This window comes from Scomber scombrus, chromosome 7 (assembly GCF_963691925.1).
Source record: "Scomber scombrus chromosome 7, fScoSco1.1, whole genome shotgun sequence".
In the NCBI taxonomy this organism is placed as follows: Eukaryota; Metazoa; Chordata; class Actinopteri; order Scombriformes; family Scombridae; genus Scomber; species Scomber scombrus.
The window spans coordinates 17,623,115-17,637,291 of NC_084976.1; the positions used below are offsets into that span (position 1 = coordinate 17,623,115).

A 14,177-nucleotide genomic window follows, 5' to 3' on the forward strand; every position below is an offset into this window, starting at 1 on the left:
AAATATCCACACTTCTATGCTCACACATAAATATCATAATTTAAATAAAATACATTTAAAATCTCAGACAGTCAGTCTATGAGAAACATGTCCTCACAGCATGTCATCACAAACAAGATAAACTTGGATGAATAAGTGCTCACAGTTGCTCTATATGTAATATATAATGTATATAATGAAATGAGGCTGCATATGTTTGGTTAGCTAAAGCTCCTGCAGGTTTGGCAGGTGTATGTGGCGGCTCTGTTCTCACAGCAGCAGGAAACCCGTGAAAAGAAAGAGAAGAGGCTTCATGAAGGCCGAGATCCCCTCGACAGTCAGCGATGGAGCTCCTGGATGAGAGAGTGACATCAGAGTCATATAAACACTGAATGTAAAGATTACCTTCCTGAGATCCTTTAAAGACAACAAAAAACCTTCATCGTTTTCTTACTATTAGTAGGGTCCTGGGGTCAGGATCATACAACGTTCTGCCAAAGTTAGGTTTTGTAAGTTAGTTTGGTTATTACATGATTTTTGAAGTGTGCAAGGCTCAGTTGGAAAAAGGTGATGTCGTACTTTATCAGAATTATTTGAATACAAATTTTTATTCAAATAATTCTTGTTTTGTTTGTTGTTTGTTTATGCTGCAATACCATTGTCAATCTAATCACACCCACACAGTGGCTAATTTTTTAATTTTAAGTCTTAAAGTTCCTGAAAGCTGAAATAATGGAGCAACATTATCATTCCTTTATATGGAGCGCCATTTGTAAAGTTGCTCACACTGAAAATAACATCAACATTTTGCCACATTATTTGCTTATTTAATTGTGAATATTTAGTGTTGGAGTGTTATTGAAATCAGGCTCCCATGGCAGCGGTTATGGCAGGTAAAATGAGGTAAAATATTATTGGTTGCAAATGTAAAACAGAGCTATCAATATGTTAACAGTATGATATTATAATACTCTATTTAATAATATCAACACAATATTTAAAAACGAAAACATTTGTTGATTTACCACCATGTAGATGTGTTTCCTTACCTGACCCAGTGTCTTCTGTTTGGCCACGGGTCCCGGTCAAAGCTCTCTCAAGGGAAGCCAACTGTTTGCCATTTAGTGCAGCTCGCTGTTCACTGGTTACCATGGCAGCATTGTCAGGTCCAAGAGCGTCCAATTGTGCTACAGAGAGTGCCTGACGGGGAAAAAAAGAAGATGGCACTGAGGTAAGAGGTCACCCAAATTTGGCTCACAGCAGAGATGAAAAGAGAAATTAAATAACATTTTCTGAGAAAGTTACTCACAGCAAAGTTTCGTGGAGGAATGAGCGTGATGCAGGTCTTCCTGAGAAACGAGAAGACAGATGGATCCAAAGAAGCCAGCTCTGCTGCATTTAACCCAGCTTAGGGACACAGACACAGTACGTCAGTATTTTCTTACAATGCTGCTGATGAGCAACAACACCAAACATAAACTAAAACTAGTTTCTGCTCCAGATGAAGACATACTATGATGGGATTTGGTCTCCAGAAGAAGACAGAGTAGTGGAAATGATCTCACCATTGATGTTGCCCAAATCAGACACTTGTGCTTCAGTCCAGGTGCTGGGTTCTCCAAAGGCGGACACAGCAAGACTTTTTAACTTCTGTGCAATCTCAAAGGAGCACTGAATACCATCCATTGAACCCACAGCATCCCTGTGACACAGAAACACACAGAAACACACACACACCATTTTACTCTGCAGCTCATTACATAGTCCCAGATATCTTATATAGACACAAACTTTGGAATCTCGCTCTCGTTTGTGAAATTATATTTACTATAAAACTATTTAAGCATAATTTCATTAATTGATTATATTTGAACATTATTTTTAAATGATCTCAAATAACAAATAGTCTTTTCACTATATATAAAAAATGAATTTATTTGGAAATAAAATAATTATGAATATAACATGCAGAAAGTGATATAAACAAAATAAAGAGAGTTCTGTATCGTGCACAAACTTAAAGGCGTCTATGTTTAGTTGTTGGATCTCGCTGGCGTTCAGACCACAGATAAAGCGGTTCAGTGCCACCATGTCTGCAGCTCCCAGCTGCTGCGCTATCAGGTTGTTATGTTTAGCAATGCCCTTCCACACTGGCTGCATCTATTGAAAATGATCATCTCGATTAGTTAACATCATGAGTATAACAGTCATCTGCATATTGAGCTGTTTTTATACTCAACCTGTGACTCATTCCAGCTACAGCGAGCGATTTCCTCCAGAGTGTCCATTGAGAAGGCGAACATCTCCAGGTCTGAATCGGAGAAGCCCTGTGCTATGCATCCCATCTGTGTGATTGCACTCTCATTCATCTGTGAGACTGGGCCGAAAGCCTGCAGAAATACACACAAATACTTACTCAAACGAATAACACTTCCAGGGGTGACCACATTGATAAAGTAATTGTGATGAACATTAAATGTGGGATTTTTACATTGATTTATGCAATTACAACTTTAAAAAATCCATGATTTCCCTTTTGATTTATATTTACATTTGGAGTTTGGACAGAACTTGAAGAATAAAACTTACCAGATATGTTAAAACAAGAGAGAGAAAATGATAAATTGACTTTTCTATCTATCACAGGACCAGAGTTGTCCTCAGCTCCCTGAGTGAACAGATCCAGAATCAGCGCCTTCACTGTACCTCAATTGCCTTTTTACTCAGCACAGTCAGTTGGTCCGCATCATAGCCAGAAACAGACCCAAGTGTTTCTACAGTAGTAAAGAAGGTTTCCACTGAGATTGCATTCAGCTGATCAGCTGTCCAGTAGATGTTGCTCATTCCCAGTTCTTCAATTACGTCAACAGTGGGTTTTTTACTGTTACTGTCAGGGTTACTGTCAGTGTTGCTGTTACTGTTGGCTGAGATAGACACAGAAGTAGAGAGACGTCCAGCAGGTGAGAAGTAGGAATATACAGAACAATAATTTGTTTTCACATGAAAAGACTGTCTGCTCCCCACCTTCTCTCTTTTTACGTGCTCCGTTTGATGTACTGATGAGATAAAATAATTTCTTTTTCAGAGCATTTGAAACTTGGGACAGACGTGGCTTCAGGAAATACAGAACGTCCTTCATCCAAGGCTAACAGAGATAGGAGGAAAAATAAACAAAAAGACATCACGAAAAACACAGGTGTGATTTACTGATGATTTACTGATATCCAATTTTTCATATTCATATTCTTGATATGTTTCATGGAAGAGGGATACCGCCTCTGTTGTTCTTGTTGACATTTCCTTCTTTTCTTTCTTTATTGTGTATTTTTAGTTAGTTTTTAAAGAACAGTGGGTCTAAGTATGTATGGTGTCATTTTGAAGATGTGAAGCCCTTTGAGGCAAATTTGTGATTCAGCTATATAAATAAAACTGACTTGATAAAAATGTGGAAAAGCAAATATGACATCATGACCTGCATCACTGTTCAGAGAAGACAACAAAATACACATAGGAAAGATAGACACCTTGTTGGGAAGAGCAGATATGGCATCATCATCCAAAAGTAGAAGGGGACCAAGTGATTCCATAGTCTCAGCTGACCAATCAGATGGATCCCTGCAGAAGGAGAAAAAAAATCATCAGATTCTTGTTTTCTCAGTTTTCCTCTGCAGTAACTCCAGCATCAACAGGGAGTGTTTACTACCCAAAAGTCTGGTTGACCAGCTGAATTAGTGGGGCCCTGTGACGCTGAGGAATGTGAAGGCAGGAAGCCATGGCCTGCAGGCTGGAGTAAAGAACGTCAGGGGCCATGAGGCGCAGTTGGAAAGGCTGAAGCTCACACAGGAGTGGTCCAAGCCTGGACACAGCCTCGATGGTCAGTTTAGATAAAATGGTCCCCTGAAAAATATTAAAACACTGCATGAATGCAACCACTGGACTCACAGTGTGTATATTAACTGGTGTGGAGCAGTAGGTACAGACAGGAGGTAATTTAAAGGAAAACGCTGAATATATAAGTAGAGAAACATAATCAATGCAGACGCCTTCATACAGGGCTCTCTAACGGTTTTATGTATCCTTGGGCGTACTTTGGTCAGGCAGAGCAGAGCTCTCTGGGTGAGTGCAGGGCGAGAAGGGCTACGAAGAGGTAATGAGCTCAGGTTGGCCTCTTCCATCTTGTCGAGGAAGACAGGACACACAGAGTCAGTCAAATTGTTCACCATCAAAGGCCTGTTGTAATTTGGAGATAGAGGATGATGGAGATAGAAAGATGGAGAACTTTTATTATTTTTATTAAAGAATGCTTTCTAATACATGGTTAAATGAGATAGAGAAGAGAGTGCGTTTTCTTACGGCAGGTGAAGAAGCAAGGATGTGGGAATCTCATCCAGCTCCTCCACTGTAATGGCTTTGAAATAATTGGGTCTCTTTTTCTCCAAAGTTGTAAAAAGCTTTCGGGCTGCACAAGCTGTCTGAAATTTGTTATATATGAAGCGCACATGTTAACATTTATTTAAAGGTTACTGTGTGTGTAAACTGTATGTATGAGTATACATACTTGCACTTTGGAGAGCCACTGTGGTGTCTCTTCTATGGCCTGAGCCAAGTCCTTTACATCACGGTCAGCAGCTTTGTCAATCATCTTACAGGTAAGACCCTGAAGGACTGAACTCAGCCTCCTGTTCCAATAATATTTAAATGTTAGCATATAAAGCAATGGCAGAATTCATATATATATATATATATATATATATATATATATATATATATATATATATATATATATATATATATATTGCCTGGTGTATTTACTGTAGGCTATTGTATTGTATTTCTGGTATTTTGGCCACTGCTGTATACCTTACCTGTACTTAAGTTGCTTCAGATCATTCATCTTCTTTGCTATGAAAGCCGCCTAAGGAAAGGAAAATGGGGAAGCATGACACCAGTTCTTGAGTAAATACACCTCATTAACCTTTGGTAACAATAAATTGATTCATTTCTAGAAGATTCTATGATCCAGACTACATTAATTGAAAATCTCTTTAACATTTAAACAATAAGCGGTGAGATAACAAATATAGCCGCTTAATTCAGAGAATGATTCCAGCAGAACAGAGATTACCTGTGGCAGACTCCAAATTTTATTCTCCACTTGGTCCAAAGAAGTGATGTTTGCGTTGTCCAGGTTGTTAAGTGAAATGCTGTGAAGCAAAGGGCCAGGCAGCTTCTGTACCAGCTCTGATGGATTCACATTCTCACGTAGCTGGGGGGGGGGGGGGGGAGAATTAATTCTTCTTAAATGTTTACAGTGTATATCTCATACATGAGATATCACAGATAACACAATTAACCATTCTCTTCACCTCCGCTTTGTTTTTCCTCTGCTTACTTTTCAATTCAATAACAACACAAAAAACTCTTGCATAAGTGGCAGGAGCCTTTGGGTGCTGCAGGATACTGTGTAAGCACTGAATGTTAACCTCTATTTCCTGCTCCTCTCTTTCCTTACTCACCCCCTGCAGCATGGCCTTCAACTGCCCCTTCCTCATTCGCTTGGAGATGTTCTTCAGACCCTCTGTATCACTGAGAATCTCCCGTGCTTTAACATGCTTAAGCATACATCTTGGCACGCCTTCGACAAGTGACCCAAGCGCCATCAGCTCCTTGTATGACACCTCTTTACACTAATAGAAAACAGAATGCCATATTTATAGAGTGAGAGGGAGAGCATGAGAGAAACAAGGTAATAGCTATGTCGACTCACCTTCTTATTGCCCAGCTGTTTCATGACCAAAGTGCGCAGTTGGGCCTTTGTCCATCGGACATTGGGTCCCAGGGTTTTGAGAACTTCTTGGATATTGGCACTAGGGATTGTGGACAGTTGTTTGGGAGACAACAAGGTAACCATAGAGCCCAGCTCATTTAGTGTCAGACCGCTGGCGTCGTTGGTATTTGACATAACAGACTTCAGAAGGCGCTTCTTCAACTTGAGTCAGGAGGAGATAAAAAGACAAATAGTATTCAATTTTATCTGCTACTTCAGACCTGGCCATGGGTGTGAAAGACTGGGTAAGAGAGGTATACCTTTGTGATTCTGGGGTTGTCGCAGTCAGCAGTCTGAGAAAGAAGTTTCCTGCTGAGATCAGGAGTCAAGTCTGGAGCACCGTTATAATAACAAGCCAGTGTGCCAAGCCTGAGGAGGGTCAAAGACAAAATGTGGTTAATCAACCCTTTTAATGCCAGTTACATTAATCTGTATTATACAACTCATCACAGCACTGCTTTAATCTACTAACCAGACTGAAATATCTGAACAAATATCAAATGGATTGTCATGAAATCATGTAAAGGTTATTTCTGGTTCCCAAACAATAAATCTTACTGAACTCTACTGGTTGATCTTCTGCCACCAACAGGTTGACATTTGTGGCTTTTGGTGAAATATCTGGACAGCTATTGGAGGGAGTATCATAACATTTGGTACACAAATTCATCACCAAGGTGATTACACACTTTGGCGATCCCTTGACTTTCCATGCCATCATCAGGCCAACATTTCAATTTGAGTAATATTAATATTAATGAATAAATATTTAACCTAATTATATTCCCATCACCAACAACTGTAATTAATGTTTGAAGCTAACTGGCTAACGTTTGCATTGGCATTATTAGCATGTTAACATGCTGCCATTAGTGTTAAATTCAAATCACTGCTTTTCCAGAGTGTAGCCTGGCAGATATGCTAGTGTGGACATAGCTTCATTCTTTCACCTAATAAGTAAGTGTCTGTAACAAAGCTCTCTCTCTCTCAAATCAGTTAAGACTTTTACTCCTTGAAGTCTGTTCTTCCATTATCTTCTGTTTTGTTGGGAAATGACATATAAACTAATTCATCCACACAGTTTTAATGTACTAATAGACAAACACATTTATACATGAATACACACTTGTCCACATGCTCTGCAAACTCTTCCTGTCCACTGAAGCACTCTTGAACTTTTTGGAGAAACTTCTTGCCCAAGCTGGGGTTCACGTGGGTCACCTTACTGAAGGTTGTTCTGAACCGGGCTGAGCGGAAAAATTCACACAGCTAGAAGAGAATGCAACAAGTTGAAATCTTGCTTTTTTCTGTTTCATTGACTCTTGAATCTACTTTGAATGACTACTAACCTTTTCTTTAGGAGAGGAGTCAACATCGACTGGTGCTAAACGGGAGAGGTAAGGCCCCATCATGGTCAATGCCTCCAAGTCCAGCCATTTTAGTGATGGTTTGCAGTGCTCCATTAACGCTACAGAGTAAATGTGTCTGTTACAAGTCACATTAATACCCACACAATACTTCACAAGCTACACTTTTATGTATCTGTTTTAAACATCCTCTTACATCGAAAACAAAAAAAGGCAATATACAAAGCAACCCACAGCACTCGTCAGACGTTTTCTGTCAGACTGTCTGTCTTGTTTCCTGTTTCATGGTTTGCATATGAGAGGTGGCCTGTCCCTGTTTTGCTCACTGTGTCCTGCTCCTCCTTGTAGTTCTACTCTCTTTCACTTTCCTGTTTCCATTTAGTTTGGTCTATTTCAGCTTCCTCATTCAACCCTTTCCTCTGACATTTTTATGCTTATCTTGCATTTTCTTTTTCTCTGCAGCCTCTTCTTTTCTTAAGTGCTTGTGACCCCCTCAGTTTAGTTAGTTCTTTAACTTATTTTGCTCATCTTTTCTTTCTTTCCTCTTTATGATTAACATAAAGACTATGAATTAATATGATTGTCTCATAAATTGTTAGTGGTGCATATTTCAGAATACAACTAGTTTTTACTGTAGGAAGCTGTTTCTGACTTGATTTCTTACTTGATCTTGATGGCCTCAGAGAACAGTTGAAGTAGTTCTCAGTGAACTGTTCTTTCGCCCATTTTACCACTTGTGTCCTTTTATCCTCGGACATGGGATCATACACCCCCTGCAGCATCTTCATCCTGTGACAAACAGCAATTTTACAGTGTTAAAAAAAAGTTGATCAACGATGGTGAAGAAATGCGCAGTATGTGCACTCGCATACTCACATCTTTTTCATGTTTTGGCCCTCTACTCTGGTAGGAAGGGTCATTCTTTTCGTACTGAGCAGCACAGGTTTGACAGCCAGCAGCAGTGTGTCATAGTCATCTGGGTCCATGTTGTTTTCAGCCTGGGTGGTCAAAGTTTCCCAGGACAGAGGAGCCACAAATGCTTGCATGTAACATGCAGATGCCTCCTAAGGGAATGACAAAGATGGCAAACATGATTACCATAATTAATTAATGGATTATGTCCTTTTTTCTTAAGATCTTGGCATAAGTGTGGAGTACTGACAGACGAGTTTCTCATCAGCTTGATCATGGTTGAAAGATGGGTGCAATTCCACATCTTGTTTCTCTAAAAAGAGACAGAAAAGAGACTGTGTGTGCAAGGTAAAGCAGGTGCAATATTTGAACAGATAATGAAAAAAATGCCCCATCAACAATAAGCATAATGCTATTAATTAATAACTAACTTGCTACCAAGAGTAATAAATATACAAAATGCAAGACATGTTTCAAACATTGTTCTTTGAATGACTCTGTGATTGAAGTGCTTAACAGCATATGTTCTCACACCATTTTATCTGGCTTGCCCATGGGGATGCGGCCAAGTGAGTCTTGTTTGCCTCTCTCAGTAGAGACTGAATTCAGGACATCGATAAAAGCAGATAGGAGGGTGTTGGACTGGTCAGCACTTCGGTCCTCCATTGGCAGGTCACTGAAAGAGAAATGAGAGTAGAAACAAGAGCTGGTGAGCAGAGCAATGGTTATAAACATTACATTTTATGTTTTATTTGTTAATTCATGTTGTCCTTTTACTATCAAGAGAAAATTGCACTATACCAAAAAAAACATAATTAGTCCCTACTCACATATCTCCCAATAAATATCTTCACAAGTGTCTAAAACAGTTGTACAAGCCTAAAGAACAGGCTGCCATCATATTAACTTAAAGTAAATTGTTATAAAATGGGTGGAAGGATCAGTTAAAATTCTCAGTGTCCTGTTAAATTACCTGCTATTGAAAATAGAATACAGCAACCTCATCTTCGGCACTGGGTATCCTGTAACAAAGCAGCCCTCAGTAATGTAATATTGCACAGTTAAAACACATTAGGACTAGTCTGAGTATTTGTCATGTATTTGCTATGACTCACATTACAGAGGCCACTCATAATGCATGTAAACATTCACTGCCACATTCATGCACCCAGGACTGATGAGTATTTGTGTAGGGAATTACATGTTCAAATAATGTTGAAATGCATATAAGACACACCCCCCCCCCCCCCCACCCCTCACTCACACACAAACAAAATAAGAAAAGTGTGTTGTGTGTCTGCTCACCCTTATTCTGGCATTTCATCATCTAATGGAAATAAACACACATGTAATCATCAGATGTGCTGAATATGCAGTATATGAGACATTGTATAAGACACATAACTCTGTGTGTGGTTAGACAACAATTTTAATAACTTCATTGCACAAACCCAATTTATTAAATCATATTTAAATAATGATACTGCATTCAAGCTAAAATAACTGCAGAGCACATAGTATGGAAAAAAAATACACAATACAATTACAATGTACACTCTGTGGTCATAAATTAACAGGATGTGATTTCCATCTCAATTACTACTAATGAGTGAAATTCGAATCCCATGGGTGAGTGCATGCATATACTCATCCTTCCCCTGCATAAATAAAATAAAATAAAATGACATCAGGAATGGAAAATCTTTTCACAACATCTGGGACATGAGGACAAAGTACTGTGATTGAAAAATTGACAGAGCTCAGTCATCTTTTTGACACAGAGAAAACTGTGACTATTGGACTTGAAAATGTGTATTTATATTTATATATACCCATACTACTTCCAGATGAGACAAATTTCGATCAAAACAAACTATTCAGGAAATGACATACCAGCTTTTTGGCAATGCCTTTGAAGTCAGGTTTATTTCCAGGCATCATACCTTGGAAGATAAAGAAGTATATAATAATGAATAACATTTGACACACCTACTATTTAATTCTTTATCATTCTAATTTAAGCAATTTCCATGTTCTAAGATGAGATGATTAATGTGATGGCATTGCTACTTACCCGAGACTGCACAGGCCACCATGAGTAGACAGAAAAATATTCCTCCTTTTGGAGCCATGGTGAAATGGCCTGCTCGCCTGCCTGTTAGCATATTCAAAGTGTACATTAATATCAATACATACACAACCTATTTCTATTTAATGTTCTTCCCAAGAAAGAAAAAATAAGTCATTATCAATAGGATGTCATAAGCTTTCTTGTTGTTATGGAACCTGTTTCTATGCAAACCAGCTGTGGTTTTCTGTCATACTTCCTCCTCTGAGGACTTGGGTTCATACTTCCCTGGTTACCATATTTGCGACTCATCCTGTGGGAGACTCTGTGGACTTTGGAGGATAACATGCTGTGAAAAACAGGTTCTGTACATCATGCAATGGGGAATAACATTATGTCAGCATCTTTTCTCTCCCTCCATCCCTTCTGCACAAACATATTTGAATTGTTCAGTGAGTCTCACGTATTGGAATCACTCTACTTTGCATGTTGGTATTTTGCTTTTGTTTGATTTCCATTTGTTTGACTTTTCATTTAAATATGTCCGATGATCACCAGGGATGATAGAGTCACAAAAGAGTTACAGAACAAAAAATAAAAATAACAACCTATGTCCCAAATCTGTGTATGGCCTCTTATAAAGTCAGACTAAGATTAAGATTTTAATGTGTAATTAACATTTTAATGTGTAATTGTGGTAATTTGCTGGTTATATGATGTATTATCACGACTTCATGGAATTACTAATCAAAATAAAAGCCAGTAAAACCAGACACATTATGCATCACACTGTAGATATTGCAATGTAACTGTTTCAACATCATTACCAATATAAAACTATCAAAGCATCACAAATACAGAAAAGAAAAGAAATAACTTTTATGAATGCTGTAAAAACATTTATTTGCAATTAAGTTCTTACTTACAGGATTTGAGTCTCCTCTCTGGTAGATTTTTAGAAATAATGTAATTTAAAAACAGGATGTACACAAAGCGAGGATGTGCTTTTCTCTCAGGTCCGATGTGAGCTGGGTGGTTACCTGTCCTTGACTGAGTCAAAGCAGGTGCATGGTATTAAAATAACTGTGTGTGTGTGTGTGTCTGTGTGCGCGCACGGATGTGTGTATGTGGTTGGAAGTGTGTGACAGAGAGACAGATAGGGGTAAGGAACTCTTGAAATTTTTGGATGGTCTTCTAATTAAACCAATGTAGACTTGAAAATCTAACACGGTGACCACTGAATTAAAAATAATGAGTCCTGGTGGAGGGAGCAGCTGTTTATTTCTTTTTGAAGTTACACAACAGGATTTATCTTACATTATATAGATGTAAGAGCTAAAATTGAGGGATTAATAAAATCCAGACACTACAACTCCACACAGAGCTCCATTGTCTGAAAAGAATAAGGCAGTCAAAGCAAACAAACAAATGAAAAGGATAATCACACAATAAAGGCTCTAATCACTGTCTCCATGGGGATAGCTGACAAACATGACACAGCAATTCTTCAATGCTGAGTGAAAAATTACTACATCTGAATGTCAGCACCACTGCAGAAGTTTGACTATAAACAGCCTTACATGCCAGTAGCCTTAAATCCAACCATAGAATAGAATAGAAAAGCCTTTATTGTCATTATACCATGTATAATGAAATTTTCGAAGGCATCTATACAGTACATTCGGTTAAAAAAAAGAAAGAATAAAAGAATAAATAGCAGATATAAGAATGAAGAATAAACTTCATGAACCATGACAGTTCAGTAGAAAACCCTGATGCTCCTCTCTTAATTAATATATCATTAATTATAGTGTTATTATTAGTAAATCTAATCCTTATTTTGTGATTTATATATTTTTTAATTTCCTCACAAATGTGTGTCCAATATTCCAATGGCACAATGTAATTTAAAAAAGGAAAAAACAAAGAAAAACTGTAATATTATCTCAAAATCAATCAGTGAAGTAAGTATCTTGTTCCATCTGTGTTCCAAGTGGTCCGTATAGCTGAGAGGACACAGTCTGTATCTAGATTAATACAGACTGCAGTGTGGAAAAATGCAATAGCACAGCACATGGGCAACAGTAAGAATGCTTAAAGATGGTTTTGGTTCACTTCACAGACATGTGGTTGATGTGACAAACACAATTTAGCAATGTATGTGTAATACCCTCAGGACATCCTCTTCTCATTAACCTCTAATTATACTCATTAGGAAACGACCATTACCATCTTCCCTTATAACGAGCTGTCCTGCATCAGTCTGATAACAGTCTGACATTAATGCTAGTCCTATCATTTGTGGACTGACACGCATTTATTTGCATCTAAAATAAACCAAAACAGAGTTTGCTTATGTTGCAGAACGACTGTTGGGTGATTTTCACTCCATGTCACTGTTTCCTTTCATTTTGGAGCCGATAACCACGTGGAGGTTTGGGTTGGTGAAGTGATCTGAAAGTAAATAGTACATTTGTTGTATTTGTTGACAATACGAAAGTATCCTATAAATATCCTATAAAAATGAAATATACAGTATTATCGACACACTTAAAGTAAAACAACAAATACAGCTATACCAAGCAAAATACAATTTCATCATAACCAAATATGTGACAAGCAAAATATGAGGTCAAAGGACTGGCTTTGTGCGTGCAGAACTCACCTGCAGCAAATTCACGAATGTCAGCAGGCCTTTTAAGAAGCACGTCTCTGTGAGTGGAGGACAATGATGTGAGAATTAACAGCTAGAGTATGAAGCTTATTGTTTTCAAAATAAAAGTTCACTTCAATGTTTCAGTAGTGATCACGAGGCTGCGTTGAGGCTTGAAATGCATTAACTTTAGACTGTTACTGGAGTTCATTTGTTCGTGAACGAATACAGTAATGTTGTTAGATTTTATTAAATGCATTAGTCTTATAAATAACATTGTGTGTGTGTTTGGTTTATGTGTAATGTAATGTAAACCATGTAATGTAAAATATAATATGCTACATACAGAGCCACTTCAAATAGACTTTGAAAGTTAAGCAATAAAAAAGAACAATGGCTTGTTTGTAGGCAAAATCTGATCATATTTTACAATGAGTAAATAACCCTAAGGCAGTTTATGGGTTTAGAAGCCAAACTGAAATTACTTTAATCTAAAAGAGGTAATTTACATCTACACTGTGTTATTTTGTCTGAAAGCATTTGCATGCCAAACTCTGCTTAGGTTTCTTTTCTAACGTATTTGCATGAATCTTAATTTGATTACATTTTATCTTGGCATATAATTGTTCTGGCTTTGTTTTAGTTTGTATTTGAAAGGTTAATATTTTTATTTTATGAATTGTAATATTAATTTGAAAACCCTTTGTCACACATGTTGTCTAAATACAATAAAACCTACTCTATGTGTAGACTAACTTTAAGTTGCCTATAGTGTTTATTTGCTAGTTTCCTTTATCAAAGTCCTTATATCCAAATAAGTGAGCATGTGTCTCTGGTATGAAATAAGGAGCATGTTGTATTTAATCTTCTCTGTGTCTATAACACAGTAATGTTAGTTGAATGTTATTCAGCTGGATGATTTTTTTCAAAGCAGTGGAAGATGAGCTAACCTCAGAAAGTCACCTATCAGAACCTCCACTTCTGGATGCGACCTCAAATACTTCTCGTTTTCGATTCTCGTCTTTATCTGTAATCAAAGGGGGGAAAGTACATAAAATGTGCAGTGACAACGCTAGACTTCAAAATAAACCGCAGGACAAGGAGTCAGGGTCTTTACAAGGCAATGTAAGCTACACAGCTGGTTACCTTGAACTGTCGCAGTTTTTCTTGCTGCTCAGCGCTCAACACACCCACGTCCAATTTCACCAAACCGTCTTTTCCAGCCATCATTTCTCTACAAAGCTTCTTCTAATTACCTTTTTGTAGATACTGTGGACTTTACAATGTACAGTGAGCTATAATATAAAGCTAGTAAACGTTTATAGCACAAAAACAGCCATCTGCTGCTGACACTGTTTCTACTACTGCCGA

The 14,177-nt window shown here is 37.9% G+C and overlaps 3 protein-coding genes across 3 annotated transcripts in view; 1 reads left to right on the top strand and 2 right to left on the bottom strand.

Moving 5' to 3' along the window:
• Nucleotides 1-14,177, top strand: part of slc50a1 (solute carrier family 50 member 1) — a 390,175-nt gene that overhangs the window by 1,879 nt on the left and 374,119 nt on the right. The window lies entirely within an intron of this gene.
• otoa (otoancorin) lies at nt 203-10,501 on the bottom strand. The gene is made up of 25 exons (XM_062423102.1): nt 10,410-10,501; nt 8,620-8,761; nt 8,336-8,398; nt 8,050-8,237; nt 7,838-7,962; nt 7,156-7,274; nt 6,933-7,075; nt 6,067-6,175; nt 5,747-5,968; nt 5,496-5,666; nt 5,105-5,245; nt 4,845-4,894; nt 4,538-4,658; nt 4,333-4,451; nt 4,068-4,209; nt 3,683-3,876; nt 3,504-3,594; nt 3,004-3,124; nt 2,686-2,903; nt 2,220-2,369; nt 1,997-2,139; nt 1,545-1,681; nt 1,289-1,386; nt 1,029-1,179; nt 203-332 (listed from the first exon to the last, which is right to left on the bottom strand). Exons 1-25 carry the CDS (start codon nt 10,499-10,501, stop codon nt 250-252), a joined length of 3,333 nt encoding a protein of 1,110 aa, XP_062279086.1. The 3' UTR covers nt 203-249.
• Nucleotides 12,537-14,036, bottom strand: LOC133983887 (RIIa domain-containing protein 1). The gene is made up of 4 exons (XM_062423104.1): nt 13,953-14,036; nt 13,757-13,833; nt 12,819-12,865; nt 12,537-12,607 (listed from the first exon to the last, which is right to left on the bottom strand). The coding sequence occupies exons 1-4, from the start codon at nt 14,034-14,036 to the stop codon at nt 12,537-12,539; spliced, it is 279 nt and encodes a 92-aa protein (XP_062279088.1).